At 38.2% G+C, this 27,988-nt stretch overlaps 2 long non-coding RNA genes, 2 pseudogenes and 4 gene segments (V, D, J or C); 4 read left to right on the top strand and 4 right to left on the bottom strand.

Moving 5' to 3' along the window:
* Positions 1-3,441: 3,441 nt before the first annotated feature.
* LOC125277399 lies at positions 3,442-5,282 on the bottom strand. The gene is made up of 2 exons (XR_007186891.1): positions 5,030-5,282; positions 3,442-3,896 (listed from the first exon to the last, which is right to left on the bottom strand). It is a non-coding gene; the product is annotated as an uncharacterized LOC125277399 (long non-coding RNA).
* Positions 5,283-7,421: 2,139 nt separating this feature from the next.
* On the top strand, positions 7,422-8,035 carry LOC125277361. The segment is given in 2 exon segments: positions 7,422-7,592; positions 7,701-8,035. Coding segments are annotated over 2 exon segments (432 nt in total).
* Positions 8,036-9,688: 1,653 nt separating this feature from the next.
* On the top strand, positions 9,689-11,412 carry LOC125276360. The segment is given in 3 exon segments: positions 9,689-9,743; positions 9,855-10,054; positions 11,278-11,412. Coding segments are annotated over 3 exon segments (390 nt in total).
* A 5,736-nt stretch (positions 11,413-17,148) lies between these two features.
* On the top strand, positions 17,149-20,923 carry LOC125277389. The segment is given in 2 exon segments: positions 17,149-17,183; positions 20,586-20,923. A coding segment is annotated over 1 exon segment (297 nt).
* Positions 18,325-20,476, bottom strand: LOC125277392. The gene is made up of 2 exons (XR_007186885.1): positions 19,734-20,476; positions 18,325-18,779 (listed from the first exon to the last, which is right to left on the bottom strand). It is a non-coding gene; the product is annotated as an uncharacterized LOC125277392 (long non-coding RNA).
* Positions 20,922-23,361, bottom strand: LOC125276359 (annotated as a pseudogene).
* Positions 23,362-24,359: 998 nt separating this feature from the next.
* On the top strand, positions 24,360-24,731 carry LOC125277390 (the record flags this gene model as incomplete). The annotated part of the segment is given in 2 exon segments: positions 24,360-24,412; positions 24,502-24,731. Coding segments are annotated over 2 exon segments (279 nt in total), but the record flags the coding sequence as incomplete, so codon positions are not given.
* A 998-nt stretch (positions 24,732-25,729) lies between these two features.
* On the bottom strand, positions 25,730-27,956 carry LOC125276357 (annotated as a pseudogene).
* Positions 27,957-27,988: the final 32 nt, after the last annotated feature.

Here is a 27,988-nt window from a genome sequence, read left to right as displayed (position 1 = left end):
AACCATTGATTTATACTCTACAGTATCAGATTATGCAATACATTGGAATAAATCCGCAATTCTTCCATTACATCAAACCAAATGTGATGTGGTAGCCCAGGTATCACCCATTCCTCTATGCACAGGCCACATCACTTATTCAGGTGTTAGGGTTTCCTCCAGGCTGTCAGAGCTGACTGGACTCAACTTCACTCCTCTACTGAAAACAATAGAAGACGACCTTCACCGCTGGCACAACTTACCACTTTCCATCCAGGGCAGAATAGCTATAATCAAAATGACAGTACTTCCAAAAATAAACTATTTATTCTCAATGATCCCAACCCAACCCTCTCTCAAATCTTTGGACTCCATCATTACCTGATTCTACTGGAAAAATAAACCACCTCGGATAAAATTAAGCACGTTACAAAAACCCAAATCCTCAGGAGGATTAGAAGCACCGCATTTTTACCATTACTCACTAGCAAACCAACTTCAGTACATATATAAATGGATTCACTCCACTCAATCAGACATTATATGGCTAGACATAGAACAATCACTCTGCGAAAACTTGCACATATCAGACATCCCATTCTTTAGTCAGTCCATTAAACGCCACCCATGTTTCAAAGCACTGACAATAGCCTCTGCTCTGACAGCCTGCTGGAAATATCATCAAATCACAAACTCCAATCAGGCCCCATCTAAACTCACCCCACTCTGGAACAACCCTGATTTCACAAGTAACAAAAAAACACTTAATTTCAATAAATGGGCACAAAAGGGCATCACACATATAAATCACATTTTTCAGTCTAACAACTTCGTTTCATTTTCCTACTTAGTCCAGGAGTACGGTATCGGGAGCAATCAATTCTTGAATTATCTGCAACTCAAATCAGCTGTGTTTTCCAAAATCAACAATAGAACTATCAATTTTCACCTTCCTACCGCATTAGCAGATTTAGTTAATATATCCTCTCCGAAAAAATTACTTTCCAAAATATACAAAATTATAACTAATTCAAATAAAACCATAACTTTACCAACAATTAAATGGGAAGAAGACCTTTCGATTGCTCCTGATACCGACTTCTGGACTCAAATTTGTAAAAATATTTATTCCATGACTAAAAACGCCAACCTTCAACTCATACAGTAGAACACACTACACTGGGGAAAGGCTGTCTAAAATGGGATTCACATCAGAAATTTGCTCACACTGCTCACAAAACTGCCCGGACACATATATCCACGCCACATGGCACTGCCCACCCATTAAACACTTTTGGAAAGACGTCACTGAATCCCTATCCCGCCTCATAGGCTGCCACATCCCATTATCCCCCTCCCTCTGTCTACTGGGCGATCTATCAACTCTCAATCAGGAAATAACAAACAAAAGGATGCTTCTTGTAGCCCTAACCATCGCCATCTTGAACTGGAAATCCAGAAACACTATTCACATAACGCACTGGAAAAATTTGCTCATAGACTACATCTCTTTAGAATATTTTTCATCTCATTACAACTGTATATCAGAACCACAACACTCCAGATCAGACCTCCTTCAACTATTACAAATCTGACACACTCATCCTGTTTAATCATTTGTTATTATACATATTTATACAAGGTTTTAGTAATGTGAGTATTTTCATTATTATAATTATTATTGACATTGTTGTTATATTACAGAAACATTTAGCAGTACTGAAATTATGATGAGATGATGTTTTGCTTGATATAAGGACGGTAATGGTATAATGTGTTACGTTTGCTGGTGTACAAAGCACACGACGAGGAAGAGTAACGTATAATAAGTCTTTACTAGATAATCCACAGGGAGAAACACAGAATCCAGAGTAGAGCATACACCAAACATATCCAAATACAAAACGAGACCCGACAAACAACTGAACACAGACAGGAACTTAAATACACTGACACAAACAAGCTAAACAGGTTAACAAGGGGGCGTGGTCCAATGGGTGTCCATGGTGACGGAATGTGGCGGGAAACAGAACAAAGGAACACGTGACAATGCAAACAAACAAACTGAAAGTCCATGTGACTGTGACATAATGTATATCTTTAATAATTAAAAAATGAATAAATGAATAAAATAATAATGGGAATAATAATATAAATATCTAAAATATAAAAATATAACCAAATGAAACCAACACCTAACATATATTACATGCTGATTTTAATGCACCAAATGCTGATTTTAATGCACCACCTCAGCTTAGGCATACCTACAAATAGTAATTGTACTGTGAATGAGAAGAAAAAAGAAAGAAGAGAAAAAAAAGAAAGAAAAAAAAAGCACACTGACACAGAAACTAGGAGAGGTGTGGTATGTGTTAAAGTATATGTCATGCTTTCATTATAACTGTCATTTTATTATTATTATTATTGATATCACTGTCCCGTCATCGCAAAACATCATCATCGCCATCTTTAGCATTACTAATGTTTTTAATTACTATTGTTGTTGTTATTATTATTATTATTATTTATTTTATTATTTATTGTTGTTATTAATGTTATTATATTACTACTATTGCAGTTGTATTGTCAATACAAAATTATCACCATTACCATATTTAGTATTACAATTATCACTGTTGCCATTATTATTGATACAAATGTTATTGTTATTATTATTATTATTATTGATTTTACTTTTTCTGTCAACACAAATTTTTTCATCACCATCTTCAGTATTAGTACCGCTTCTGTTATTATTATTATCAATGTTATCTATGATTGTTACTGATATTACTACTTATCATCACCATCTTTAGTATCATTATTATAATCATTACTGTTATTATCAATGCTATTACTGTTTAAATACTTCTACTATTACTACTATTATTTGTAATTTCTGCTTAGTTTTCATTGCTGTTACTATCACTGCTGTTTTATTGTTGTTTTTGTGTTTTGTTGTTGTGTTTTGTGTTCACCCTATGTTGTAAGTTTTGCACTCCTAAAAAAAACAAAAACAAAACAAAACAATAATGACACCATATGTTGTTTTGTTTTTGTACATTAAACTACACTAAAGTCATGGTGTATCAGTAACATGCAGATGTTTTTCAAGCAGCTCCTTCATCTAAAGCTGTTTCTAAATGTATTACTCATAACTCATTTCTCATGAGCAGAAGTGAAAGTGTTCCAGTTGAGAGCGTTGAACCAATCAAAGAGTGAAACTGTGAGTTTGAGGTGAAAATCACATTTGCATTGGCAGGTTTAGTGATTGTGATCCTCTCAGAATAGAGCAGCTCCGTCTCCAGTGACCATGTTCAAACCCCAAGAGCTTCATTTGACATTTCCTGCTAAATGCAGCTGTTCTCAACTATTACAATCAATCAAAAGCAGCTGAAACTTTAGTGCAGGACTTTGAATGAACGACACACTGATCAATGATGCAGTCGGACACAAATGTAACGCGTTCAGAAGCTTTATTGAATGAACAGCAATGGCAGCACATTGAAAGACTGCTTCAGTATTGAGCTGTAAATCACGTGACTGCTGTGAATCCTGCCGGACGCTCAGATACGGCTCGTCTGGGCCGGAGAAACATCAGCACTGGGAGCTCTTGAGGAACGAGGCCTCGTGATCAGCTCCGTCATGTCTTACTCTGCAGACGAAGCGATCCGCGCCTTCCCAGCGTGCTTTGCTGAGGCTCAGGACGCTGCTGCGGCTGTAGCGTCCGTCCCGCTCGCTCTCTGCGCTGGTCTGAACCCCCTCGCTGACCTCTGACCCGTCCAGCGTCCAGCTCACCGTCGCCCCCTGTGGAGAGTAAGAGCTGAGCAGGCAGAGCAGTGCGGCTGAGTCTCCAGAGATCTGCAGAGAAGAGGGCGGCAGCAGAGACACGGAGGGCTTCACTGCGGGACCAGCTGCACAAACACACACAAACACACATGAACATTATGATTTGACTTCAAATATAAGTTAAATTTTAAATGATCCCCAGAATGATTTTGAAAAACATTGTCCAAGTAAATTAATGATTATATTGTGATGTCGTTATAAGAGAACAAATTTAAATGATCTTTTCAATATTAATTGCATTTCGAAAATATTCTGCTATTCAAACATCAGATTCAAATTTGATATTTTAAGTTGTTTAAATGATTAATTTTCAAAATGCTCTTCAACTATGTTTCTTTTTGTCTGATGACCCCAACAAAATTATATTTTGTCCATATTATAAAACGTTTGTTTCATGCATTTAAAAAAAACTCTTAATTGTTAATTTTACCAAGAATTACAGACAAAATTATGTATCAGAAATAACTGAATAGATTTTAAAGTACTGCAGTCAATACATGAAATTAATGAAATGTTAGCAATAATAAGATTAATAATTATTAATGTAAAATTAAAAATTATATTTAGAAACAATATGAAATTTTAAAATTTATATAAATAATGAAATGAATGAGATAAATATTGGATTTCTTTCAAAAGTTACAAAACATTTTAATCTCAATCTATGATTAATATATTGTGATTTCTTCATAAGATTTGAAAAAAACAAAAACAAATTTACATTTCAGTATTATATATATTTTTTAAATTCTTCATATGTTGATACTCACAATAAATCATAATTTTCAGCAGTTTCAATTATGCATTTTTTAATTCTTCTGTTAAAACACTTACAATCATAATCATCATTAAACTTAATAGTTTAAACTATTGATTTTTAAATTAAATTTGTCTTTGTCTGATGATGATGCTTACACAATTACATTTATTTTGTCTGTATTATTAAACTTGGGTGTCATGACTTTAAAAACCCTTAATTATAACCCTTATACCGTTAATTCACATAAAATGAAAAATGACGTAAATTATATAATAATTCAATATTGCAATTATTAAAGAAACTTTGCAAAAAAAATTTTTTTCTAATAAATGAATAATCTTTTTAACAAATATTTTCTGAAATAATCGAAAAAAAATAATAAATAAAACTATTTAATTAAAATATCATGCATTTTTAGATAATTTAAGAAAGACTTACTTCTGATCACCAGTTCAGTTCCTCCACCGAAAGTGTACCACAGTGCTTCATTCTAGTGAAAGCGTCGTACAAAAACCTCCGTCACACTCAAATGAACACAAACTCCAGCAGAGAAAGAGACGAACGACACTCACACACACTGATATGAGACTCAACAGCAGCTCTTCTCAACATCAACATGATTGAGCTGAAAACACACACTAAATATTCATCTTTAAAAGAAAAAACTGCTTTATAATGAAATCTTCAGCCAGATTGAGATGGTCATTCTCTATTGGATGACCTTTGACCTGTTCTACAGTATCATGATGATATCAAATCTGCAGCACAGGTATTAAATGCTCTCAGCATCAAAGTCTGAATGAAACTGATCATTAAAACAGTGTTTAGAGGGAGAAGATCCACCCAAAATAACATGAAGTAAATCAGGAGTGTCTGTTTCTGAAAATGATCAATAGAAATTTATTAGCAAAGATACTAAATGACAAAACAGTGTTTCTGCTGTCTTCAGGTAAATGATCTGGAGTGTGTTTGCATATTGATCAGATGCTTCAGTGCTCTGAGAGTGTTTATAGTGCTGTGAGTTTAACACTTCATCACTCAGAGCTTTTCTTCATTCAAACTGAAATTAAACCATCAACAAGCAGAATGATGATCATCAGCGTCTGTATCTGGACTCTCATTCTTTCTGTTCAAGGTTCATTTACTCTTTAATAACTCAAAATGTGATTTATATGCATGTTCGATGTTCAGTACAGATTTTGTCCTGGACACTTTAACTTTAATAAGTGTTGTAATTATGATCTTATGAAATGTCATTCACAGGAATTACAGGACAAGTTTCTGTGACTCAGACTCCCTCAGCAGCAGCTGTTCAACCAGGAGAAACAGTTACTATAAACTGTAAAACTAGCAGAGGAATCGGAGATCGTTCAGCGGGTTGTGGAGACTGTCTCGCCTGGTATCTGCAGAAATCTGGAGAAGCTCCTAAACTCCTCATTTATGACATTAGATCAAGACAGTCAGGAACTCCATCTAGATTCACTGGAAATGGAGCAAATTATGGAACAGATTTCACACTGACCATCAGTGGAGTCCAGACTGAAGATGCTGGACATTATTACTGTCAGAGTAGACACTGGATCAACAGTAACTGGGTGTTCACACAGTGATAAAGAGTCGTACAAAAACCTCCGTCAGTCAGAGTCACAGTGACTGAACTGATACTGCAGCTGCTCACACACTTTCACACACTTTCACACACACTCAAAATACTACAATCATAAAGAGATTCTCTAAGAAAGGTTTCCATAGATCACTGCCAAGAAAAACATGATCACAAAACTTTTATAGGTGTAGCTGTAAACTGAATGTTGTATGCTATGAACAGAAAGCTTGTTCATCTGAACCTGTCAATCATTACGCAAGAGCTTCATATATTATCATCTGCTTAACATCACTCCAATGAGAATATTCCTCCAGGGTCCTCATTCTCCAACTTTATCTCCATTTTAATCCAGTAGAGAAGTCTTGATGTACTCAAGATCTCGAGTCTCGTGACAGAAGCAGTTATCATCATGTGTTTACCTGCAGCATTATTGTTGGATTTTACAGCAACTCTTTCCGCAAGTTACATCGTTACGCCAGTAGATGGAGACAAGAGACTGATTTGAGCGAGTCAATGAATCTTTACCTGAACTAATTTGCTCAAAACACTGATTCATTCAGGAAAGAAGAACTTGCTGCAGAACGATAGGCTGAGAAGTGCCACATGTGATTAAGTCAGTCGTTACGCTTTCTCCAGTGGAGACCCTCTTACTGTATCTCCCTATAATAATACAATCTCTGGCTTCAGTGCCATTCATGTCCTCTCCCGTGGCCTCATGGGATAGTAAAATGTCCATTGTATGTCCACATATTTTTCACCTACTCTTTTTCAAAATCTATGAATTGGGGCATACTATGTTGGCATACTGTTTTTCACATGGCCTACTATATAGTAAAGAAGTATTTGCAGCGACAGTCTTCATGAATGAACCATTGAATCATTCTCAAATGATTTATTCAAAGCACTGATTCATTTTAGACACTTTACTCTACTGTGACTTCAATTGGAAATATTTCAGTTGGCCGAATAAAAACAGACAAAGAAACTGTGAAAATTAAAAATTACTAAAATGTAAGTTACTCAATAATAGCTTCATGTTTATTAAACTGTTTTACGGCAAAAGCAATATCACATTCACAATCTTGATGTTGGTCTGATATTCATAAACAACATCTTGCTCATGTGATGTTGCTTTATATCAGTAAAGGATTATAACATGAACTTGAAATCTCAATGAAACCACATTAAACCATCTTAAACCTGTCACTCCTGAAGTGTTTGCATAGAGAGAGTGTTTTACATGAGCGACACACGCTTCAGTGCTCTGCATGTGTTTATAACTCTGTCAAACATCAAACATGATCAACAACTGTTTTTCACTAGAACTGAACCTACAACCAACAAAAATGACTTTCAGCACCATATTGATCTGGACGCTGGCAGTATTATGTCGAGGTTTGTGTCAGTATAGATTACATACATTATTTACTTGTTATTTTTATGTGTTGTGAAGATATATGGTTGTAAAAGTGTTTGTGATTTCTAATCTTTCTCTCTTGTCAGAATCTGTTGGTCAGGTGACAGTGACTCAAACTCCCTCAGAGCTGCTCTCTCAAACTGGACAATCAGTCACTGTGACCTGTAAAACTAGCAGTGATGTGAACTGCTGTTATAGTAATGGACAACCCGGTCTGAGCTGGTACTTACAGAAACCTGGAGAAGCTCCAAAACTTCTGATTTATTATACAAACAGCCGCCAGTCAGGAACTCCATCTAGATTCAGTGGCAGTAAATCATCTGGAAAGGAATTCACTCTGACCATCAGTGGAGTCCAGACTGAAGATGCTGGACATTATTACTGTCAGAGTTATCACAGTGGTGGTGTGTTCACACAGTGATAAAGAGTCGTACAAAAACCTCCGTCAGTCAGAGTCACAGTGACTGAACTGATACTGCAGCTGCTCACACACTTTCACACACTTTCACACACTACTGACACACAGAGGACAAACACAGGAACTACACATGTGCTCAAAACTGATTTATGAGTGAAATCAGCTCTATTAGAACAGATTCACTAAACAAGACAAATTACAGTTAGAGCACAATTCCAAAAAAAGTGCTGATGTGAGTGTAAAGTTCTGCACTGAATCTACTTTAGACGCTCAAATGAAAGAACACAGCCGGATCATTTCCATAATGACCAACACAATCAACCAAGAGCAGCGCCATTTATCGTTTAGTTTAGGACATGTTTTTGGGGCAGTAAATAATGGTGCAAATACCAGTAAATTGACTAACACAAACCTTAGTAAATCACCTTGCGTGATTCATTTAAATATTCTCCTCTCATAAATGTCTGAAAGGGAAACTCCTACAAATGCATGTGCAATAATGTCAGGTACAAAAATAACTGCTCACACTTTTCAGCTCTAATTTTCCACTGCATGTCTTTAGTAAATCCTGACAGTAGTGTTTTAACGCCAAAAGAGGGTTTGCACTTGCGCTAGCTGTTAGTAAATCTGACCCTTAGACTGTGATCTGATCTGTGACAGACGGGTTTGACTCAACTAAAATCAGAGAAAACTGAGAGAGTAAACTGATATCAAATCAAACAATCAATAATGGTACCATACAGTAGGTTGTTTTGTTTTTGTACATGAAACTCTGCACTGGTCTGAACCTTCTCTGTGACCTCTGACCCCTCCAGCGTCCAGCTCACCTGCGCCCCCTGCATGTAAGGGAATATGTGTGTGTTTTGGTTCAATGATGTGATCACGTTATCTGACATGACACAGTTCAGAAAGTCTCAGAGAAGGTCTGATGATGTTCTTCCTACAGAATAAACTCCACCTGTATTCAACCCCTGATGTGTTTTATACACGTTTGTTTCTCACAGCTATAGAAAGTGTTTCTGGATTGATGTTTCTGAGCTGTAAAGGATCCCAAAGACAATTCAAGCTACATGCTAAACATATTATGTTAACTTATTATGTGCATTGAAGCTATCCAAAGGCCAAGTGTTTGTGTTATGTTGGCCATATAACCTGTTAAGTAAACTTTGCAGGGCTTGTACTCTTTGGCTCAAACAATGACTTTAGGCCAGAACTAAAATACTGTTTGTCACTTTTGCAGTCGATACAGTTACACACACAGGAGCCCCATTGAATAATTCATCACTGTATTAACTGTCCTTTTTAATCTCTGTCCGATCCTGTTCATCAGTGTGTCTGTCTGTTCACACCGCCCTCTAGTGGCACAGTGATGTAGTGCAAGATAACATGAATAAAACTGTTGAAGGGTTTCTGTCATCAGTACAGCTGTGATCACCTGTGGTCTCGTACCTGCAGTCGAATTACAGTCGAGCTGATGATGCTTAGATAATGATAATATAGATTTGAAATTTAATCTTCATAATTTAAATTGGTCCTAAATTTAAATACAGAATGAGTTAATTTGCATATTGATCAGATGCTTCAGTGCTCTGAGAGTGTTTATAGTGCTGTGAGTTTAACACTTCATCACTGACACACACAACAATCTTCATCAACATGACCTTCATCATCATCTTCATCTGGACTCTCTTATACTGCTTTATACTACAAGGTGAACAGTATTTATCTAATATAAATCATTTAAATTATATAATCCTAACATATCTTAAAAATATGTCAAATAATATATACTTTACAGACTAATAATTTATTCGTTTTTCAGGCTGTAGAGCTCAGATCACAGTGACTCAGACTCCTGCAGTGAAAACTGTTAAACCAGGAGAAACTGTTGAGATGAGCTGTAAACTCAGTACTGCTGCTGCATCCTGTGGCTCGACACCCTGTGTGAGCTGGTACTTACAGAAACCTGGAGAAGCTCCTAAACTCGTGATTTATTACACAAACCGCCTCCAGTCTAGCCTGGTAATACCAGACTCTGCTACTTCACTTTGCTTCGTAGACAGAGTCTGGAATGGCATAATAGAGAAGTGTTTTCTCTCTCGCTAGGGGGCGCTTGTCTGAAGTTTAAAATCATTGGTTACCCGTAAGCCAATCAGATACGTTTAGTTATGACGTATGTTATGTGCCTGTACAGCCGCATCGAAGCACAGACATCATGCATCGAACTCAAATCTATAATTGAACTTCCACTGTAAACCTGTTGTAAACACATGATGATGCGAGCGAAATACCGGAGTGAACATGGCTGTAAACGACTTTTGCAGATTATGCGAAGTTAATCTACGCATACACGGTAACAATTGATAAATTAAACCAGGGCTCTCAAGTGTCACGCATTGAGCGTGACAGTCACTCATTTCGGTCTTTTGTCACGCACTCCCGCCACACATTGTATTTCTCACGCAGAAAAACTATTTATCATATATTTAATAAGCCGCAGCGCCCAAAATGTATCTGGCCGCGCCGCTCTCTCTCTGGAACCGGGCAGGAATCAAGCGCGTCTCGAACCTGCCACTTATCAGCCAATCAAAAAAAAAGAAAGAGGCTACACAATAGCCAATCAGAAAATAGCACTATTGTATCTGGGTAAGATTTAACGCAACAACCAATGAAAAAAAAAAGCATATCCTGGAATTGTTCACCATCATCCTCGTTCACCCACAGAGGAAACCACTGGAGCTCTGAGCATCACTTTGAGCACAGAGTAAGTCATGATCTCCTGTTTTAATGTTACAACAAATTCACAACTTGTTTGACACAAACAATGACAACTTGTCACTCTTGCCTGTCTTCAAAACTTGAGAGCCCTGTTAAACTTTTCCCAAAACCAGTCGGGAGTAGGGCCACAACATCACCTCCATTTAAAATGTTTATCAAACACTCTTCTTGTTCTGGCTTCAGTTTGAAAAAGAGTTGAATGTTCTCCATAACAGAGCGAATTGCATCCCGTGTCTCGTTTCCCATTTCCGCGGTCGTTTCGGTTTTCGATTTCTCTAACCTACAATGTAAAACTCGGCGCTTAGCATCTACGTCACGGCTCTCAGCCCGCCCTCTGTTCGTTGATTGGCCCGGCTGTTTCCAGACCGGTGGTAAACAGAAAGCTCTGACGCTGTCTCAGACTGAGTACAGAAGCGAAATGAAATTGAGCGGAAGTAGGAAGTCTGACGTAGTCAGGCTACCTCCAGTCAGGAACTCCATCTAGATTCAGTGGCAGTGGATCTAACAGTGATTTCACTCTGACCATCAGTGGAGTCCAGACTGAAGATGCTGGACATTATTACTGTCAGAGTCGCCACAGTGGTGATGTGTTCACACAGTGATAAAGAGTCGTACAAAAACCTCCGTCAGTCAGAGTCACAGTGACTGAACTGATACTGCAGCTGCTCACACACTTTCACACACTTTCACACACACTCAACAGTGAACATTTTCATGGATATTAAATATATAGCATTCATTAAGTTTTTCACATACTAAAAACTTTAAACTATAATTTTATCTTATTAAATCAATCTAACACTATATCTGTGAGGTTCATAATTTGGCCACATGTTCTCGTTTCATCATGTATCTGCAGGTGTTTTCATGCTCCACTGAGTGAAGTTTATTTATGAAATATGAGCTAAAGCCCTGATCCAATGAAAGACCTGAAACATAAAGTACACAGAAAAGGATACACTATGGGTTCAAGTGTACTACAAGTCTTCAACTAAATACATTTTTTAATACAGAGATAGTATGTTAAAAGCACATTTTAGTTTATATTGTGTATTGTTTATACATGCTGTCTCAAAATATCACAGTTGAGTACCCTTAGATGTTCTTAAGATTATCTTAAGAAGTACTAAAGAAGAATTTTTAGTATATTAAGTACAAAATTAGTGCATGAAAATAGAGCACTTTAAAGGGGTCATGAACTGCGTTGGTTTATTGTTTTATAATATTTCCTGCGGCGCACTTATAATGTTAGTATGCTTTTTGCATCCAAAATTGTCATAATTTATAAATAAAAGGCATTTTTCCTACCCTGATTTTAGCCCTCTGGTTTGAACGCTCCGTTTTAAGGGGCGTGTCTGCTATGAGACTGTAAAGTGTTCAGTGTAAATGCCCACTGCTGTGATTGGCTAACATCTTTCCATTTAACGTGTTTTTACTATTACAGCTCTCAAGGTTAACTAATCGTGAAAAGTGTTGCATTACATTTAGATCTATGGCATTATATTAAGATCGTGGCATGAAAGGTTGCAGAGATGAACATTGTAGCCGATCACAGAAAATGTTGAGCGCATGAAAGCAGTAATCTGTACACTAACAAATGCTTTCATCTTCACTAACAGTGCAAATGCAATATAACTAAGAGATTCATTGAATTAAACGGGAGTTTTGTGTGTCAGTCACTGATAAACTCGTGCTGCTCCTACGATTGCAAAGGGAGCTTTCATTGATTGCTTTCTTTATATAATTTAATCGCCGTTAAATAACAGATTATTTTCATCTTACTAAGAGAAACAATGCAGGTTGACATTTAGTCACTGGTTTGATTTACTGACACACAGACAAAGATCATCTGACTGTACATGAATCATTAATATCAGATCAGGCATTAGAATGAACACAGTTTCTGACATGTTGTTGCATTACTGTCGAGTCCAGGCACTGCACAATATTTTGTAATCCTCAACGGCATGTTTATTGTTTGGAAGCTCGATCTGGTTTAGCTCCACGTAGACCTATGTTACTTAGTCTGCTTATTGCATGTCATGCGCAAATCGGTGGGCGGGGCTAAACAGGCAGTGATGAAGTAGGCGTTGATCTTCTTCTGCAGAGGCGGTGCTTGCTGCCCTTTGACGTCATAGATCCCCACTAAATCCTATCGTTTTCTGGGTCTGGTGTCAATTAAAGCTTTTATTGGACTTTACTACACTTTTACTGTAATAAAACTATGGTTTATTTTAATAAGGGATATGGTTGTGCTGTTGTATGAGACTATTAAAATCAGTATCTTACGTCATCACATTTTCCTTGTCTAATTTCATCTGCACAAGACAAAATTGGCAATGAGGATTCTGAATGTCTAAACACAAAACTGAAGAGAATGTCTGCAGTAAATACTCCATTTCTGGTCTGATATTCAGGGGGGAAACAACTTGTCTGATGTTGCTTTAAATCAAAATATGATCATATTATCATATGAATTAGTGAAATGTTTAAAGTCTCAACGAAAACAGCACATTATACTAACATAAACCTGTCACTCCTGAAGCGTTTGCATAGAGAGAGTCTCCCGAACTAACAGATTTTTGTTATAAGAACGTTCTCCAAATATTCAGTGTTGGTTCTGGGAATGTAAAACATGTCCAGTTTTCTTGATGTTAGAGGAACTTGTTTTAAAAGGTATGATGTTCCTCAAATGTTCTTTAAACTTAATTTTGATTAACAATTTAACATTCTTTCAATCGTTCAAACACCTGCTGTGAACAAACACTCAAAGAAAGAGAAATAAGAACACAAACTTTCTTCAGCCACAGCCTTAGATGAAATCAATTGAAGATAAAAAAACACATCAAATCTCTGAAGATCTGATTAAACAATTTCACAAACAGCATTGTTTTTTTGTTTTTTTTTTCATCTAAGGCTGTTGCTGAAGAAAGTTGTAGTTTGTGTTTTTATTTCTCTTTCTTTCAGTGCTTGTTCAGAAGGTGTTTGAATGATTGAAAGAATGTTTCAGGAACATCATATTACATTTTCATTCAACATCCAGTAAGATGAGACCCGGTCTGACATTTATCTCGTTTCACGAGTTCACATATCCATATAATTAAATAGAGTAAAGTTATGCGTATTTGGCATGCTGTCCAGGGAGAGGGCTGCCTCTGATGGGATCGTGCATCGCCAGGTAGACGGGCCCTCCCGACCAATTGACGGGGAGCACGTGATTTGGAGCGGCTGATCGGGAGGGCTCTGGTTACGTCCGACAGGAGACCAATGCTCAGTGTCAAACGGGTGAGCCCTACCAACCGAAAGACAAGGGGCAACATGGTTTAGGAATGACCAGCCAAAAGGGGCCCACTCAGCTTCTGCCGGGAGCGGCCCCCGGCAACAGGTGAGTGGGTTCCATTGGCTGATGGCGGGATGAAAGAAATTGGAATGCCTGGCCAGGAGAGCTCTCGCAGCATCCGATGGGAGACCAAGGCTCCAGGAGACTAATGCTCATGGCATCGGATGGGTAAACCTCACTAGCACACAGGGGTAAAGTAAAGAGCAGAGGCTCGACCGGGCGACTCTCGCGGCATCCGACGGGAGACCAAGGCTCCAGGAGACCAATGCTCAAGGCCTCGGACGGGTAAGCCTCGCCAGACGAGGAAAGAAGCACTGACTGGGAGGCTCTCGCGGCATCAGATGGGAGACCAAGGCTCCAGGAAAGCAATGCTTGTGGCATCAGACGGGTAAGCCTCGCCGGACAGAGAAGGATAGCAAGATGGAAGCTGACAGGGAGATCAAGACTCACTCTGTCGGATGGGTAAGCCTCACTGGACGGAAAAAAATTTAAAAAGATGGAAACTGACCGGGAGGGCTCTCGCTGCATCTGACAGGAGATCAATACTCGTGGCATTGGACGGGTAAGCCTCGCCGGACAAAGAATGAGAAAAGATGGAAACTGATCAGGAGGGCTCTCGCTGCATCCGACGGGAGATCAAGACTCAATGTGTCGGATGGGTAAGCCTCACTGGATGGAAAAAGTTAAAAAGATGGAAACTGACCGGGAGGGCTCTCGCTGCATCCAATGGGAGATCAACACTCATGGCATAGGATGGGTAAGCCTCGCCGGACAAAGGAGGAGAAAAGATGGAAACTGACCGGGAGGGCTCTCGCAGCAGAGTGGGCTCCTGCGGAATCAGGTGAGCAGATGCTGCTGCAGCGAGACTATTTTAGTGGATTGATGGTGTGAATTGCGGTGGATATGGTGAGCTTGTAGGATTGAGCGAGAGAACAAGCTGAAGCTGAAGAATTTGGCTGGAAAGGGTTTGCTGAGCTTCATTAACATGGAAGCGATTGGATTAGATAGGATATAGATCTTTAAAGCCTCTGATGGCCAGCGACTAGAGTGTTTGAATCTGATGCTTGGAGAGGCCTTTTGGGGGAGCTGTGGTTCCTTGCCGCTGTTGCTTCTGGCTTGCTTAGATGGGGACACTTGATATTCAACAATGTTTTGATCTGCCTTCATTGTCTTCACTGCACACCACTGTATGCAAACTGAACTATTTGGAAAAGTGAATAGGTTGGGTCAGGGTCCACCTTTGGAGCCTGCAGCCTGAATTTCAGATCAAATCTGTGCTCTGATCTTGCTGGCGACCTTCATAAAGCAAACAAAACAAGATAATTGTAACAACAATTTAATAAAATAACACATAATACTGACATTTCATATTCATTATATCTTTATATAAGAATGAATTCTCAGTTTTCCTGCTGCTCATTTGACCACTTCTGGAACAGGTGTAATTGTTTATTTATAAAAACATCTTTGCTAAGACAATTCAGACAAATGCAATTCCATTCATCAATATAGCGGCTTTGCACTCGTTATTTTTATTTATTTATTTATTTTTAATATATACATATATATATATATAACGTATTATGTTTTAGTACTGCTCTCCAGTCAAGGTTGGAAATTTCATGCCATGTTCGGTGCTTTCTTCAGTTACCAGTTTAGTAACCATAGCTTTCTGCCAGCAGCAGATGTCACCAGGTGGTACCCAACCTTCCTTGAGTGTTTCGACCCTTAACCACAACACTCTCCAGTTGGTGGGTCGGCAGTGGTGGCCAAATCACTGCCCATCTACTCCTGGCTTCCAGCTTTCTTCCTCTCTCTTACTCCATATCCAGCATGAAGCTCGTTCAGCCTCCTGAATTTTTCCCTCCTCCCTATTTTTTACACATTACTGGAGCTCCTCTCTTGCCTTCCGAACTTCCATTGCAAGTTTTCAAAAACTCACAGATTCTGTTGCATTTAGTCACCATGAAATCAAAATGGACAATTTATGTTTTTTTATGGAATACTATGATATTGATTATAAAAGATTTATGATTGCAAATCATTATTTTTTAACTTCATGTGCCTTGTAATCTACATGCAGCGACATCTGTTCTCTGAAAGGAGAATGGGGCAACCTGTCACTCACATGAGATCCACCAATAGCAAACCACAACCATCCAATCAATTCCCCACAGACAAAATCAAGCCCCGCCCTACATTTATTAATTTCACTAGGATATATATCACAACAATAGGGAAGAAAATATGAGAGCAACGTTTTAATGTTGCAAGGTTCATCATTTATGAAGCAAACTCAATTCAAATAATAATAAAATGGTACAGTAATGAAATGAGAATAGCACATAAATATTAATAAAAACGTCATCTACACAGCAGAATCCCCAGAGTTAAATCAACTCTGCTCAGAGAACATATGGTCCCTCTCTACATAGAGTTAAAATATCACTGAAGCAGAGTTAAAGTTAATGAGATAATGTGCTGTTTGTGGAGTTGTTTAATCAGATCTTGAGAGATTTAATGTCTTTTATCTTCAGTTGATTTCATCTAAGGCTGTGGCTGGAAGTCATTTTTAGTTCTTGTGTTTCTCTTCAGTGGTTCTGCTTGTTAACAGCAGGTGTTCATCACTAATGCTCAATCATCACTTAATTAATCACTTAATTATCTCATTAACTTTAACTCTGCTTCAGTGTTACTTTAACTCTATATAGAGAGGGACCATATGTTATCTGAGTAGAGTTGATTTAACTCTGGGGATTTTGCTGTGTATGAACTTATTTCAGAATCTTGATGATTTGATATATTTGATTGTGTGATTGACAGGATGAAATGAACGAGCTCCTCCTGAACCTTCATTTAGAGCCTCATTTAAATACAGAATGAGTTCATTTGCATATTGATCAGATGCTTCAGTGCTCTGAGAGTGTTTATAGTGCTGTGAGTTTAACACTTCATCACTGACACACACAACAATCTTCATCAACATGACCTTCATCATCATCTTCATCTGGACTCTCACAGCGTTTGCTCAAGGTTTGTGGAGCACAAGTTTGATATCAATTCATTTCTTCAAGTATATTGTCAAAGTTTTGAGTTGATTTTCTTCTTGTTGTGTGTTTCAGAGTGTAGAGGACAGATCACCGTCACTCAGAGTCCCTCAATGACAGCAGCTCAACCAGGACAAACTGTGAACATCAACTGTAAAACCAGCACAGATGTGTATTATTATAGTTCTTTGGGACATTATTTAGCCTGGTACTTACAGAAACCCGGAGAAGCTCCTAAACTCCTGGTTTATTTAGCAAGCACCCTCCAGTCAGGAACTCCATCTAGATTCAGTGGCAGTGGATCTAACAGTGATTTCACTCTGACCATCAGTGGAGTCCAGACTGAAGATGCTGGACATTATTACTGTCAGAGTTTCCATTGCAGAACAGATTCTGATGGTGATTGTGAGGGTGACTATGTGTTCACACAGTGATAAAGAGTCGTACAAAAACCTCCGTCAGTCAGAGTCACAGTGACTGAACTGATACTGCAGCTGCTCACACACTTTCACACACTTTCACACACTACTGACACACAGAGGACAAACACAGGAACTACACATGTGCTCAAAACTGACTTATGACTGAAATCAGCTCTATTAGACTGTGATCTGTCCTGTGACAGACGGGTTTGACTCAAATATGCTCAGAATCAGAGAAAACAGAGTGTGTAAATTAATATGAAATCAAACTAACAATAATGGCATCATATGTTGTTTTGTTTTTGTACATTAAACTACACTAAAGTCATGGTGTATCAGTAACATGCAGATGTTTTTCAAGCAGCTCCTTCATCTAAAGCTGTTTCTAAATGTATTACTCATAACTCATTTCTCATGAGCAGAAGTGAAAGTGTTCCAGTTGAGAGCGTTGAACCAATCAAAGAGTGAAACTGTGAGTTTGAGCTGAAAATCACATTTGCATTGGCAGGTTTAGTGATTGTGATCCTCTCAGAATAGAGCAGCTCCGTCTCCAGTGACCATGTTCAAACCCCAAGAGCTTCATTTGACATTTCCTGCTAAATGCAGCTGTTCTCAACTATTACAATCAATCAAAAGCAGCTGAAACTTTAGTGCAGGACTTTGAATGAATGACACACTGATCAATGATGCAGTCGGACACAAATGTAACGCGTTCAGAAGCTTTATTGAATGAACAGCAATGGCAGCACATTGAAAGACTGCTTCAGTATTGAGCTGTAAATCACGTGACTGCTGTGAATCCTGCCGGACGCTCAGATACGCCTCGTCTGGACCGGAGAAACATCAGCACTGGGAGCTCTTGAGGAACGAGGCCTCGTGATCAGCTCCGTCATGTCTTACTCTGCAGACGAAGCGATCCGCGCCTTCCCAGCGTGCTTTGCTGAGGCTCAGGACGCTGCTGCGGCTGTAGCGTCCGTCCCGCTCGCTCTCTGCGCTGGTCTGAACCCCCTCGGTGACCTCTGACCCGTCCAGCGTCCAGCTCACCGTCGCCCCCTGTGGAGAGTAAGAGCTGAGCAGGCAGAGCAGTGCGGCTGAGTCTCCAGAGATCTGCAGAGAAGAGGGCGGCAGCAGAGACACGGAGGGCTTCACTGCGGGACCAGCTGCACAAACACACACAAACAACACCAACGTCTTTAGATCATCAATTAGTCAGATGTCACACACAGTAATGGAGGAAAAATCACAATCATTTCATCTTTACAGAAATTCCACATCACTGCTTTCTTTCATAAACCACATAGTAATGATCCTGCATTTAAATTTCAATATTCTCAGTTCAAATAAAATATTCACTGATACTAAATATATGAAGTATAAGATATATGAATAAATATAAATCAGTTCTCTGAAGCAGACATGATATACAGCAAATATTACAGTCATTTCATCTTTTCTGAATAAGGTTCAGTTTAATCTCAAACTGATTTTAAAAACTCCACAAACTGATGATTTATATGTAGAAAACAAATTTACATGATCATTTCATTATTAACTTAAGACACTCACAATCATAATTATCAGCAAATGTAAGTTCAAATTATGAATTTTTCAAATCTTTCTCTTTGTCTGATGATGACGTCTACAAAACTGAATTATTTTGTCCGTATCATCAAACTTTTGTTTCATGCATTACAACATTTCTGAATTATTAAATTTACCAAAAATTATGGACACAATTATGTATTTTAAGAAATAATTGAAAATGTCAGAAAACATCACAATCAATATATTAAAAAACAAACAATGTTAGTTATTATAATATCTGAAATTACTTTTGTAAAAAGAAATAAATATTATAAAAGCAACATAAAATATGCCTTGCAATGAAAAAAAAATAAATATCATGAAATATCACTGAATATGAACATGTAATTGTGAAACAGCAGACAAATTTATAGAAACTATGAAACTATTAAATTCACCATGAAATATTGCAGTTAATTTTTTTCAAACTATTTTATAATTTTTAAAACCTTGTTGCAAAATGCTTGTTTGAACAATCTAAAAACAAAACAATTATATATAAAGATTTTTAGAGAATTTTAGAGACTTACTGATGGTCAGTTTAGTTCCTCCACCGAAAGTGTACCACAGTGCTTCATTCTAGTGAAAGCGTCGTACAAAAACCTCCGTCACACTCAAATGAACACAAACTCCAGCAGAGAAAGAGACGAACGACACTCACACACACTGATATGAGACTCAACAGCAGCTCTTCTCAACATCAACATGATTGAGCTGAAAACACACACTAAATATTCATCTTTTAAAGAAATACTTGTTATTGCATGGAGGAAATTTTATAATCAGTCAAAAACATTTATCAAATTTACAAAACGTGTGATTTAAATTCTGCCAAATCTAATTAACGGCTTTATAATGAAATCTTTTGCCAGATTGAGATGGTCATTCTCTATTGGATGACCTTTGACCTGTTCTACAGTATCATGATGATATCAAATCTGCAGCACAGGTATTAAATGCTCTCAGCATCAAAGTCTGAATGAAACTGATCATTAAAACAGTGTTTAGAGGGAGAAGATCCACCCAAAATAACATGAAGTAAATCAGGAGTGTCTGTTTCTGAAAATGATCAATAGAAATTTATTAGCAAAGATACTAAATGACAAAACAGTGTTTCTGCTGTCTTCAGGTAAATGATCTGGAGTGTGTTTGCATATTGATCAGATGCTTCAGTGCTCTGAGAGTGTTTATAGTGCTGTGAGTTTAACACTTCATCACTGACACACACAACAATCTTCATCAACATGACCTTCATCATCATCTTCATCTGGACTCTCACAGCGTTTGCTCAAGGTTTGTGGAGCACAAGTTTGAGATCAATTCATTTCTTCAAGTATATTGTCAAAGTTTTGAGTTGATTTTCTTCTTGTTGTGTGTTTCAGAGTGTAGAGGACAGATCACCGTCACTCAGAGTCCCTCAATGACAGCAGCTCAACCAGGACAAACTGTGAACATCAACTGTAAAACCAGCAGAGATGTGTACAGTCTTTTGGGGATATACTGTTTAGCCTGGTACTTACAGAAACCTGGAGAAGCTCCTAAACTCCTGATTTATTATACAAACACCCTCCAGTCAGGAACTCCATCTAGATTCAGTGGCAGTGGATCTAACAGTGATTTCACTCTGACCATCAGTGGAGTCCAGACTGAAGATGCTGGACATTATTACTGTCAGAGTTTCCATGAAATCAACAGTAAATATGTGTTCACACAGTGATAAAGAGTCGTACAAAAACCTCCGTCAGTCAGAGTCACAGTGACTGAACTGATACTGCAGCTGCTCACACACTTTCACACACTTTCACACACACTCAACAACAGACACACTAAATCATAAAGAGATTCTCTCAGAAAGGTTTCTTTAGATCACTGTAAACTGAACACAATCACAAACTTCAGCAAATGTAGTTGTAAACAGAAGCATTTATGTTCATTCATCTTCAGCTGTCAATCATAACACAAGAGCAGCATATATAAACAGCAGCTTACGTCACTCCAGTGAGAATATTCTTCCTGCGTCCCTCCATCACTCCATCTCCACCTTTATGTCCATTTTAGTTCATTTCAGAAGTCCTGATGTTCATAGTCGAGTCTTGTGACAGAAACAGATCCTCCATCATGGACACGACAGATGTGTTTACCTGCAGCATTAGTGCTGGTGATTTACAGACTCTTTCTGCAAGTTACATCGTTACGCCAGTAGATGGAGACAAGAGACTGACTTTATGAGTGAATCAATCAATTATTAATCAACTGATTTGTTCAAAACACTGAATCATTCAGGAAAGAAACAAGCATATTTGATGGCTCTGTCCCAATGAAGAGGCTGCATGTTCGTTCTGAAGATCAACCAATGAAATGATCCTTCACAGCCGCACTGAAATGTTATTGGTTCACGCTATAGTCAGTCTCTGAAGGCAGGAAATCAACTCCTTTTTTCCCTTATTAATTTAATTATTGCTCCAATCCTCTTGACATCATATCATTTTATTTTATTTCATATATATATGGCTCAGAATATCAAGTCAAACAGAGAAATTGAGTGGAGTTAAACTCATTTGCGTCACATTTGTGATTGTGTTCCTCTGAGAATTGAGCAGATCTCGTTTCATCATGTATGTAAAAAAGGCCACACTCAGGTTATATTCACGTGCCTTAGTTCCACTTGCAATACACTGAAGTTGACTCACACGCAGCATCCATCCAGCGAGCCAATCAGCGCTCCGTACAGGACGTGCAGATCAGCGGTCCCGCCCACTGAGCTGAGTCATATCGATCGGAAAAGCGGACTGATGCTAGCTTGTACTGTAGCGATTTATTCCTTGCTAAAGTTGTGTGCGTGCATATAAAGTGAGTAACAGTCTGTTTATATATATTGTTTCTACATTGTTTGTGAATGTTGAACTGCCCCGAGTGTTTATAAGTTTATGTATGTGAGTGACAAAGACGAACTAGCGTGTAAAGATGTTCATATGTATATTTGCATACTAGTTTCCTCACATATATCACTATTATGTTTATAAGACAAGTTCTATGTGCCATTTGATCATTATATGGTGTATTTAATATATATATTTAATATATATCGCTCAATTCTGAGAGTTAGAGCACTCTTCTGGTGCATACGCACTAATAATTTAGACAGAGCGGCTCCATCTTTATCCTCGCGCTGAGGTGTCGAATTTCAACTGCTCGATATTAGTCATTTCTAGTAGCGCATCTTTCCATATAATGGCACATTTGTTTTCCTATTTGATTGTTTAATTACTGTATTTAGTGTATTCTTTGTGCAGAAATTGTACTGTTATTATATTTATTGTGACCACTGTTATTTGTACTTATATATTTTTCTTATATTTTTATCTTGTAGAAAAACCACACACACATACATGCAAACCAGCCAATAAATGTGGTGACAATAAATGGGTTATTCCCGCATACCTGAACATCTCTCAGAAAGTCTCTTACCGGACGCTCCGTAGTGGATTTGTTATCAACCGGCAAATTCAGATAAACCAAGAAAGCTACCAGTAGCCACTCAGTTTTACAATGTATCTGCAGGTGTTTTCATGCTCCATTGAGTGAAGTTTATTTATAAAATATGAGCTAAAGCCCTGATCCAATGAAAGAGCCGAAACAAAAATGACACAAAAAAGGACATAATGTTACAATTATGTTTTATTGACTGAACTGTAATGAAATCAAGACTGTAAAAGCACACATATAGTCAGCAGATCTACTCTGAACACTGCTGTCTCCTCACAGTGTCTCCAGTGGACGCAGACTGGCCGCTCCGTGTGGCCTCACAGCTCACCGAGACGCTCTTCATCCACTCCTCCTCAGAGAGAGTCAGGCTGCTGCTCCAGCTGTACAGACCGTCCTTCTCCAGGAGCCCAGCGCTGCTCTCCTGAGACCTGCTGCTCCCGTCCACCTTCAGCTCAGGCTCCAGTCTGACGGGAAGCCCTTGTTGGCCACACACACCAGTGTCGCTGTGTTCAGAGAGGAGATCTCTGCGCTGGAGGGCGGCAGGACGCTCACTTTAGGAGGAGTGACGCCTGAGAGAAGCACAGAGAAATCAGTTACCAGTGGCTTTCCATTAGGATTCAAGAGAAAACTAGGAGAAATTCTCCAACAGCGAGAGAAACAACATGAAGAAAACAGTCAAAGAAAATCCCATCATTATTCCTTTAACACATTAATGCTCACAAACTCCTACACATGAAAAGAGAAAATGTTCAGAATTCATTTCACATTCTGGTAAATATGCTGATTAATTATTAAAGCTGCAGTCTGTAAGTTTGCCTCTTTGTCTCCATCTCTGTTTGAAACCTGCAATTGCAGTTATTTGTGGAATGATCTTCCTCACATGGGTTGTGCGTCGGCACGGCTCCTCAGCGCGGACGAATCTAATGTTTTGAGGTGTTTGTGTGGCTGTCAGTCACCGCACCAGTGTGGATCTTCACTTACTTCACAATTACTGATTCACGTCTTGGAAGTTTGTTCAAAATAAGAAGTTTCACCAGAAAATGTCATCTGAACAAGTACGTAACATGTCTGCCACTTTTGTTCTGAACGACTGAGGAAAAAAAAGTTTTACAATAAACCTCGTTACCAATGGCAGGGCTCTACAGTGCGACTGTGAAAAAGTGTTTAGAAGCTCCAGTGCGACTGACCCGATCAGACCCGGTTCTACAGGGGTGCTAGAGGGTACAAAACAGCACAAAAATTTAGCAAATGTGACGCGTCAGTGTGTATTTGTGTTTCCAGTCTGGAGAGTGTGGAGAGAGAAGGTGTTGTTGCAGCGCTGAGCAATGTAGCCAATCACTGATGATTTCATAAATACTGTGGCCAATCAGAGGCATTTAAGTTACACCATTCAAAATGCTAGGGTTTTGAATATAAAATTATAAATTCGATTTTTTTTTCTTTTGTTTTAACAAGTTGGAAAAAGAAAATTTTGACTGAGAAAAAAAAACAACTTTTCAGGTCATTGTGCATCAGTTTTAAAAACAAGAATCTACACTTTTTTGAGTATCTGTCTTCAGGTAAATGATCTGGAGTGTGTTTGCATATTGATCAGATGCTTCAGTGCTCTGAGAGTGTTTATAGTGCTGTGAGTTTAACACTTCATCACTGACACACACAACAATCTTCATCAACATGACCTTCATCATCATCTTCATCTGGACTCTCACAGCGTTTGCTCAAGGTTTGTGGAGCACAAGTTTGATATCAATTCATTTCTTCAAGTATATTGTCAAAGTTTTGAGTTGATTTTCTTCTTGTTGTGTGTTTCAGAGTGTAGAGGACAGATCACCGTCACTCAGAGTCCCTCAATGACAGCAGCTCAACCAGGACAAACTGTGAACATCATCTGTAAAACCAGCACAGATGTGGCTAGTTATTCTGGAACATACTTTTTTAGCTGGTACTTACAGAAACCTGGAGAAGCTCCTAAACTCCTGATTTATTATGCAAACCTCCTCCAGTCAGGAACTCCATCTAGATTCAGTGGCAGTGGATCTAACAGTGATTTCACTCTGACCATCAGTGGAGTCCAGACTGAAGATGCTGGACATTATTACTGTCAGAGTTTCTATTGCAGAATAAGTAGTAGTACTTGTGTAGGTGATGAAACATTCACACAGTGATAAAGAGTCGTACAAAAACCTCCGTCAGTCAGAGTCACAGTGACTGAACTGATACTGCAGCTGCTCACACACTTTCACACACTTTCACACACACTCAACAACAGACACTCTAAATCATAAAGAGATTCTCTCAGAAAGGTTTCTTTAGGTCACTGTAAACTGAACACAATCACAAACTTCAGCAAATGTAGTTGTAAACAGAAGCATGTATGTTCATTCATCTTCAGCTGTCAATCATAACACAAGAGCAGCATATATAAACAGCAGCTTACGTCACTCCAGTGAGAATATTCTTCCTGCGTCCCTCCATCACTCCATCTCCACCTTTATGTCCATTTTAATTCATTTCAGAAGTCCTGATGTTCATAGTCGAGTCTTGTGACAGAAACAGATCCTCCATCATGGACACGACAGATGTGTTTACCTGCAGCATTAGTGCTGGTGATTTACAGACTCTTTCTGCAAGTTACATCGTTACGCCAGTAGATGGAGACAAGAGACTGACTTTATGAGTGAATCAATCAATTATTAATCAACTGATTTGTTCAAAACACTGAATCATTCAGGAAAGAAACAAGCATATTTGATGGCTCTGTCCCAATGAAGAGGCTGCATGTTCGTTCTGAAGATCAACCAATGAAATGATCCTTCACAGCAGCGCTGAAATGTTATTGGTTCACACTATAGTCAGTCTCTGAAGGCAGGAAATCAACTCCTTTTTTCCCTTATTAATTTAATTATTGCCTCCAATCCTCTTGACATCATATCATTTGCTTTTATTTCATATATTTATGGCTCAGAATATCAAGTCAAACAGTGAAACTGAGTGGAGTTAAACTCATTTGCATCACATTTGTGATTGTGTTCCTCTGAGAATTGAGCAGATCTCGTTTCATCATGTATCTGCAGGTGTTTTCATGCTCCATTGAGTGAAGTTTATTTATAAAATATGAGCTAAAGCCCTGATCCAATGAAAAAGCCGGAACAAAAATGACACAAAAAAGGACACAATGTTACAATTATGTTTTACTGACTGAATTGTAATAAAATCAAGACTGAAAAAGCACACATATAGTCAGCAGATCTACTCTGAACACTGCTGTCTCCTCACAGTGTCTCCAGTGGACGCAGACTGGCCGCTCCGTGTGTCCTCACAGCTCACCGAGACGCTCTTCATCCACTCCTCCTCAGAGAGAGTCAGGCTGCTGCTCCAGCTGTACAGACCGTCCTTCTCCAGGAGCCCAGCGCTGCTCTCCTGAGACCTGCTGCTCCCGTCCACCTTCAGCTCAGGCTCCAGTCTGACGGGAAGCCCTTGTTGGCCACACACACCAGTGTCGCTGTGTTCAGAGAGGAGATCTCTGCGCTGGAGGGCGGCAGGACGCTCACTTTAGGAGGAGTGACGCCTGAGAGAAGCACAGAGAAATCAGTTACCAGTGGCTTTCCATTAGGATTCAAGAGAAAACTAGGAGAAATTCTCCAACAGCGAGAGAAACAACATGAAGAAAACAGTCAAAGAAAATCCCATCATTATTCCTTTAACACATTAATGCTCACAAACTCCTACACATGAAAAGAGAAAATGTTCAGAATTCATTTCACATTCTGGTAAATATGCTGATTAATTATTAAAGCTGCAGTCTGTAAGTTTGCCTCTTTGTCTCCATCTCTGTTTGAAACCTGCAATTGCAGTTATTTGTGGAATGATCTTCCTCACATGGGTTGTGCGTCGGCACGGCTCCTCAGCGCGGACGAATCTAATGTTTTGAGGTGTTTGTGTGGCTGTCAGTCACCGCACCAGTGTGGATCTTCACTTACTTCACAATTACTGATTCACGTCTTGGAAGTTTGTTCAAAATAAGAAGTTTCACTGGAAAATGTCATCTGAACAAGTACGTAACGTGTCTGCCACTTTTGTTCTGAACGACTGAGGAAAAAAAAGTTTTACAGTAAATCGCACTATCAACCTTCTTCATGAATACAGACGTGACGTAATGACGCAAACTCCAATTTCCCACAGAAACTGACCCGAACCTCAAATCAGAAAACATTATTACAATCTTACCGTTGTGAATCGAGCTAATGTAAGAATAGTGTTCAACACTGATTGGTTATGTACTTGCTCAGTAATTGATTTGGGATCAATTTTAACCAAAAAAAGATACGGACAGCAGCTTTAAATAAATTTAAATGAAAATATCATGAAGTTTTGAATTGCCACAAAAACTCAAGATCTCAGTCTATACAGAAACTTAAAAGATTGTTGTTTGTAATTTAACATCTTTAAAACTCTCAGCAGTCACAATATCCAGTGTTATTGAACAAAAATTATAAATTAGATTTTTTTCTTTTGTTTTAACAAGTTTAAAAATTAAGATTTTGGCTGAGGAAAACAAAATTTTAGGTCATTGAGGATCAGTTTTACAAACAAGAATCTACACTCTAAAAAATGCTGGTTTGTTTCAGATATGGACAAATCCATTGGATTATTTTTCTTAAATTAAAATTTTAAACCCAACGGTTGGGTTTGTCCATTTTTGACCTAAACCAGGAATTCACTACAATTTAAGATGGACAAAGAAATCATGAAGGAAACATTGTGTGTCTCGTCCACTAGAACTTTAAACTTCATTTCCACAAATATAAACCTTTTCACTCCTCAGAGACGCTTTATTAAGAGAAAATACAGTCAAGAGTTTGGAAATATTGAGTTTGTTTAACAACAGACTAAAAATAATTATCATTTTTGTGATTTTAAAACAGCTTAAGTAAAAATATCAAAACACTACAATTTAGAAATGTTAAGTTTAATTGTCTTACATTTTCAAATAAAAAAAGTGATACCAAAATACCAGTTTAATGTTATTAATTTCAACCATTTATAATTGAATTATCTTTGAGGAAAACAAAGATCCAATGACTATAAACCATCTTTACAAACATTCAATATGAACTAACTGCACAAAATAATATTAATAAATATGCTAAAAAGCGCATCCTTTGTATAAAGTGCTACAAAGTATTTAACAGTCAGCTGTTGTATTAAAAATATTAATATTAATATGTGATGATTTACTTACTGCCAACATCCAGTTTGGTTTCTAAATATCTCACAGCAGATATTCAGATTAATATAC

The sequence above is a fragment of the Megalobrama amblycephala genome, linkage group LG10, assembly GCF_018812025.1.
Source record: "Megalobrama amblycephala isolate DHTTF-2021 linkage group LG10, ASM1881202v1, whole genome shotgun sequence".
NCBI classification, from domain to species: domain Eukaryota; kingdom Metazoa; phylum Chordata; class Actinopteri; order Cypriniformes; family Xenocyprididae; genus Megalobrama; species Megalobrama amblycephala.
The sequence above is the reverse complement of the archived record's forward strand: the minus strand, read 5'-3'. Positions and strand labels throughout refer to the sequence as shown.